The sequence below is a fragment of the Coffea arabica genome, chromosome 1e (assembly GCF_036785885.1).
Source record: "Coffea arabica cultivar ET-39 chromosome 1e, Coffea Arabica ET-39 HiFi, whole genome shotgun sequence".
NCBI lineage: Eukaryota > Viridiplantae > Streptophyta > Magnoliopsida > Gentianales > Rubiaceae > Coffea > Coffea arabica.
This window is the reverse complement of record NC_092311.1, coordinates 47651013-47656963: the sequence shown is the minus strand read 5'-3', so window position 1 is coordinate 47656963 and position 5951 is coordinate 47651013. Positions and strand designations below refer to the sequence as shown.

General features: G+C 37.0%; 1 protein-coding gene across 1 annotated transcript; it reads left to right on the top strand.

Annotated features, from left to right (window-relative positions):
- The first annotated feature begins 219 nt into the window (after window positions 1-219).
- On the top strand, window positions 220-3538 carry LOC113708706 (actin-11). The gene is made up of 5 exons (XM_027231290.2): window positions 220-301; window positions 965-1037; window positions 1165-1558; window positions 2105-2718; window positions 3244-3538. Exons 2-5 carry the CDS (start codon window positions 978-980, stop codon window positions 3307-3309), a joined length of 1134 nt encoding a protein of 377 aa, XP_027087091.1. The 5' UTR covers window positions 220-301; window positions 965-977; the 3' UTR covers window positions 3310-3538.
- The last annotated feature ends 2413 nt before the right edge of the window (window positions 3539-5951 follow it).

Sequence of the window (5951 nt, the reverse complement as noted above, 5' to 3'; positions counted from 1 at the left end):
CACTTGTTAAGACTCGAAGAGGCCGAACATTTTCCACCCGCGGAAAGAAAGAAAAGACTGAGCGGATGGGCGAGGCTGTCGACAGCAACAAATGCGGATGCTCACTAGCAGGCCTGCACGCATTTATAACCCAATTTCATCTCGATTCGGAGGTTGGTTTCAGTTTTATTTCCCTTCTATTTTTCTCCTCTTATATCTCTCCCTATCTGTTTTACAGACAGTATTTCGATTGGAAATTCCCATTTCTGAGGCCCTCCCGGCCAGCAAAACCAACCAGAAAAAGGAATTTTTTCCTTCTAAGGTAGCCCCCCCTCTCCTTTTCCCTTTGCCTTTTTTATGAACTCATACTCTCAGAGACAATCTAGCGAACATTTTTTGGTTGCCAGGCATAGTGATGCAATGTGTATCCGATTTTACGCGTATTATTTATTTTATTTATTTTGGTTTCAGTTTCAGTTTCGGTTTCGGTTTTGATGGTTGGTATTCTATTGTATCGAGGGTCTGAACAGTTTTTCTTTTGCGTCAGAGGGGAGGGAAACAATTACTGCCAATAGTAGCAATGAGAGTGGAATACGGTCTGGGAAGGGTACATACGACGTATTTGTATAACTAAAAAATATGCTGAACTTACTTGTGATAATGTGTGATCAGCCCTTTTTCAGTCATGAAGCAGGGCCACGGGGATATGCAGGCGAGAAATATCATTATTCTTATAAATAGATTACTGGTAATAGAAAGATCATAATTTGAGGAATGAACTTCTAATAATTTACCATGATTTGCGCATTTGGTACCTGAAGCTTTACATATCGTAAAAGGGCAAGCCTCAGAGCAGGAGAGGGGCTTGCTTTGTTTTGTAATGGAGAGTTTAGGTCTTGCTGGTAGCCTTACACTCTAGGTTGAGGTTTTCTCCTTTTGTAATTTTCCTGGGAGTGTTTTCTAACTTTGAGTCTGTCTTTCCCAGCTGTGAATAAAAGATGGCAGAACCAGAGGATATTCAACCGCTCGTCTGTGACAATGGAACAGGAATGGTTAAGGTACCAATCACGACATTAGTGTTTGAACTTCAAACAGTGATTTATTTCTAAGTTGATCCTGAGTATTATTCATTGCTGTAAGCGAGCCTCTCCTTGATCTTTCTTCCTGTGCGATGCCTTTTTTCAGGCAGGGTTTGCTGGAGATGATGCTCCCAGGGCTGTTTTCCCTAGTATTGTTGGCCGCCCACGTCACACAGGTGTTATGGTTGGCATGGGCCAGAAGGATGCATATGTTGGGGATGAAGCTCAATCAAAGCGTGGTATCTTATCACTGAAATACCCAATTGAGCATGGTATTGTGAGCAATTGGGATGACATGGAGAAGATTTGGCATCACACTTTCTATAATGAGCTTCGTGTTGCCCCAGAGGAGCACCCAGTTCTACTCACTGAAGCACCTCTCAACCCAAAAGCTAACCGTGAGAAGATGACCCAAATCATGTTTGAGACATTTAATGCTCCTGCCATGTATGTTGCCATTCAAGCTGTCCTGTCTCTCTACGCCAGTGGTCGTACAACTGGTAAGTACATGTGTCAAATATTGCATTATTAGGGTGGCAATCGATGGAATATATGTAGCCGATGGCAGTGTATGTTAGAGGACATCTGGAGTTTATCATTATTCATTTTGCCTTTTTCCTCCTGTGATTCTGTTTTCTCTTAAATAATCACCAATAAACCAAATAAATTAGCATTGACATGGTTTGAGTTTCAGTTTTTATCATCTGGAGTCAGTTGCCGCCATCTATGCATTAGTTTTATGTCCAATTATATGAATAAGAAAATTGTCTAGAAGTGAGAGATAGAACCATAATTTAGAGTTGTGAATTACTTCTTGCTAAAATTTATTAGGTCTTGCATTTTTGTTGATTATTCTCAATTTAGAAATTTTAGGAGTAGCATTTTAACATCTTTCTAAATTCTTAATTTCAGAAGATATTCATCCTTTGGATTTGTAGTATATTGATTTAAACATCCACTTTGTTTCACATATGTCATTTGAAAATGCCTTGGGGTGGTTTTCAAGTAAATGCTGATATGAACATAGTGCTGTCTGTTTGCTGCAGGAATTGTCTTGGATTCTGGAGACGGTGTCAGTCACACTGTTCCTATCTATGAAGGATATGCTCTCCCTCATGCCATTTTACGTCTTGACTTAGCTGGTCGTGACCTCACTGAGTATCTTGTCAAAATCTTGACAGAGCGTGGCTACTCCTTCACTACCTCAGCTGAGCGTGAAATTGTTAGGGATGTGAAGGAGAAACTGTCATACATTGCTCTTGATTTTGAGCAGGAGTTAGAAGCTGCAAAGACCAGCTCTTCTATTGAGAAAAACTATGAGTTGCCAGATGGACAGGTGATCACCATTGGGAATGAGCGTTTCCGATGCCCAGAAGTCCTTTTCCAGCCTTCATTGATTGGAATGGAAGCTGCAGGCATCCATGAAACCACATATAATTCAATCATGAAATGTGATGTCGATATTAGGAAGGATCTCTATGGGAACATTGTACTCAGTGGTGGTACAACAATGTTCCCGGGTATTGCTGACAGAATGAGCAAGGAAATCACTGCTCTGGCCCCAAGTAGCATGAAAATTAAAGTGGTGGCTCCACCTGAGAGGAAGTATAGTGTGTGGATCGGAGGCTCCATTTTGGCATCTCTAAGCACCTTCCAGCAGGTAAGTTGTTCTCTATTCGACTGTTGAGAGGCATAAATGTTAGCCATAGCATTCAGTAAAAGTTTTTCCTACCTGCATTTGAGTTGAACAAGAAAAGAAACAATACAGTTAACTTCTACTGCCCAGTGCATCCATTGTGTATTATGAACTGCAGGGGTTATTGACTTAGATATATGAAAGTAAAATAGACATGAAACCCTGTCAGTTTCATTAGTAAACTCATGTGGTAGCATATTCGGCGTAGAGGACTGAACATGTTGCGCGAGCTTAATAATTAACCGCTTGTACCAACTTTCATACACTTCTCTTGGAACTGATTTTTCAATTTATTTTGCAAATCATCATTTTGTTTTAGTTTCAAAAGAAAACAATCGTTATTTATATGCTGCTTCCAAACTGGATTCGCAATACCTTGTTGAGTCAAATGATTTTCTAAATTTTTGTCCATTAAGTGCATGCATGTGTGCGTGCTTTAAATGAAGATTGGGTATAACACTGGTGAACTGTTTCTGTTTTGGAATGCAGATGTGGATAGCAAAATCCGAGTATGATGAAGCTGGTCCTTCCATCGTGCACAGGAAATGCTTCTAATAAGTTGGAATTGAAAAGTGCAAGATTTCTGACATTCGTTGTTTTGAACATGAACTTGCTGCCTGCAAGCTCTTGTCAATTCCACTGTCATTTTGTTTCAAGAGCAATAAGTAAGAAACTAGTGTAGAAAAGTGCAGAAAATAAAGATCTTGTAATGTTGCTTTTTCGCGTGGCTTGTGTACACATTTTCCTTGATGCTAATATAAACCGCTTATATCTTTTCTGTTAATTATGAATTCACTGGCCTGTAATTGATCTGCATTTCTTTCGACACCTTATTGTAGTCGGACTAACGAGTGATAAACCACATGGCGAGAGTAACAAATGCAATTCAATGGCCACAAATTTTGATGCCTTTCAACTTGCAGAGATTAGCACATACTGTGTATAAGATGTGCGTGCTTGAAGGCCAACAATTCTCTGAGTTGCTCAAAATCCTTTAATAACTAAACCTGACCGGGAAATTTGTGGTTTCTTGATATCCGAATATTGAGCTAAAATCATTCATTCACGAGTGGCCCAGAAGTAAAGCAAATAAAATTGATTGAACAATTAATCTAGTCTTCCCGCGAAGAGTATTCTAACGGGCTTGTGCCCTCATCAAGACTTGAGCACGTTAGAATGCTCTCTGCGACGAAGTAGACCGGACTCAAGAGTCAAGATCAAACTGGTTTTATCCCCTCTCCCTCTCTCTCTCTCCAACGCAATTTGACAATTTTTTTTCCTTTATGTTCTCTCAATTTGTAAATGAGATATATCCGTACATTATTGTGTTGAACAATAATGTTTACAGCCTAAATCAAGCACCATTTTCCAAAGTACTATTTGTATAACTCTAATCTTTTTTTTTTGGATAAAATATCATAATTTCATTAAAATTTGTTCTAATGGCAGAAATTACATTATCAAACATACACAGATATCAAAGAACAAATTTGAAGAAAGGATACTCCAGATCTAAAGAACAATAAAAATTATATTATAAAACTGCAAATTCAGAAAATAAGATAAAATAATTGTAACTCTACAGATATTTGTGCATGATTTCAATCGTTTCATTAACTGTTTCAAGTCCAGATATTATGGTGAGATCTGACGAACAGATCTAAGAGAATTTCAGATCTGATAATCAAATCTGAAATAACTTAGATCTAATAAAAAAAATAAATAAACTTATCAAAACAAAGGACGCACAGGAATTACGGAAGCACGAAAAGGCTTTTTGTCGGTTTTGCTTTCTTCTTAAATTATTGAGGATAGGCTCTCGTGATTTCAACGTAAAACTAAAAGAGGTCCAAATTGGCTGCTGCCTAACTCCTCACGATCTTCGCGTGCATGTATATTTGCTGGGCAAAAACCTTTGTGGGTTTTCAAATAATAGTAGTATGAGAAGCCATGGAATTTTCAAAAGTCGATTTTTACCAGAGAAAACTAGCCAATTCCTGGAAAATCAAATTCATGCCCTATTTTCATAGGTCGACTTTTGAACATCTTAAGAGCAAGGAAGCGACAACCATATCGATAAGATTCACAATCAATTACTAAACTACAATTTATGTTGTATTAATGAAATTGTTTTCCTACGTGTCAGTATTATTTAAGGAATTGTTATTCGCAATGTAGTGATATTTACATGCTTAAATTCAAAACATGTAAGAAGGCGTTTTTTTTTCTAATTTGTTAGTTAAACATCCGCTAAAAACAATTGAATTTAATGATAAAGTTGTCTTTGGGATTTGTCTTCTCCACTATAACCGTAACATACTAAAGTATTCCATGCAATCATGTATAAAATTTTCCATGTAGTTATATATTTGAGAGTAGAGGGTAGGGATGAGTTGATTGATTCAGAAGTAGGGAAGGAGTGAGTATAAACGAGAGATTCCGAATTCAAATTCTCTCATTTACAATATTAAAAAAAAGCATATTTGACGGTACTAATATAAAATGGTAGTAAAGACACAGGTTAAGTGAGTAGCTTTTAGGAATTTTAGCCTTTAAGCTATCTGATATGATTAGAAGTACTCGTTACAAGTGACATATATTGGTGGAATCTATACGCGCAAAGTGTACAGAACAATAAATTACTATTAACATCTACAAATGGTGTGATGAAGACTAATAGTATATAGTTAGAGTAAACTTGGATGGCTATTTTCCACAAAAAAAATTCTTACATTTTTTGTAAACACATTTTTTAAATCTTTTTATCTTACCTGCATTAAATCACTGCAGTGTATTTCTTTTACTATAAAAATTTTTAAAAATAGCAATTCAAACGGGTTCCTCGTTTAGTTAATTCTTTATTGTGAATTTGCTGATTATCTTGGTTAATGATTCAAAGTGTATACCTAATATCTCAACCACTCACCATGACATCATCGCCTTAAACAAATTATCTTAGGACAGCATCAGCATATCCCACTTTCTCCTTCTCTGGCATTTCTCAGCAGGAAAGTCTTCCATAGACAATAGTTTAATGGAGTAGGTTTTACTTGTTAGCATCTTTAAAATTTGTTATTAAATGAAAAAACCTCAATTTATCAATATGAACTCAGATCCTCAAATAACACAACATCCCTTACAGATACACGTTTATAGTATAGGTCAACAATGTCGCATCTAGTGACCCTTTTGTGGAC

Coding starts and splice junctions, on each gene's coding strand:
- LOC113708706 (XM_027231290.2), top strand. CDS start 978: ATGGCAGAACCAGAGGATATTCAACCGCTCGTCTGTGACAATGGAACA. Junction 1,038..1,164: donor ATGGAACAGGAATGGTTAAG/GTACCAATCACG, acceptor GCCTTTTTTCAG/GCAGGGTTTGCTGGAGATGA. Junction 1,559..2,104: donor CGCCAGTGGTCGTACAACTG/GTAAGTACATGT, acceptor TGTTTGCTGCAG/GAATTGTCTTGGATTCTGGA.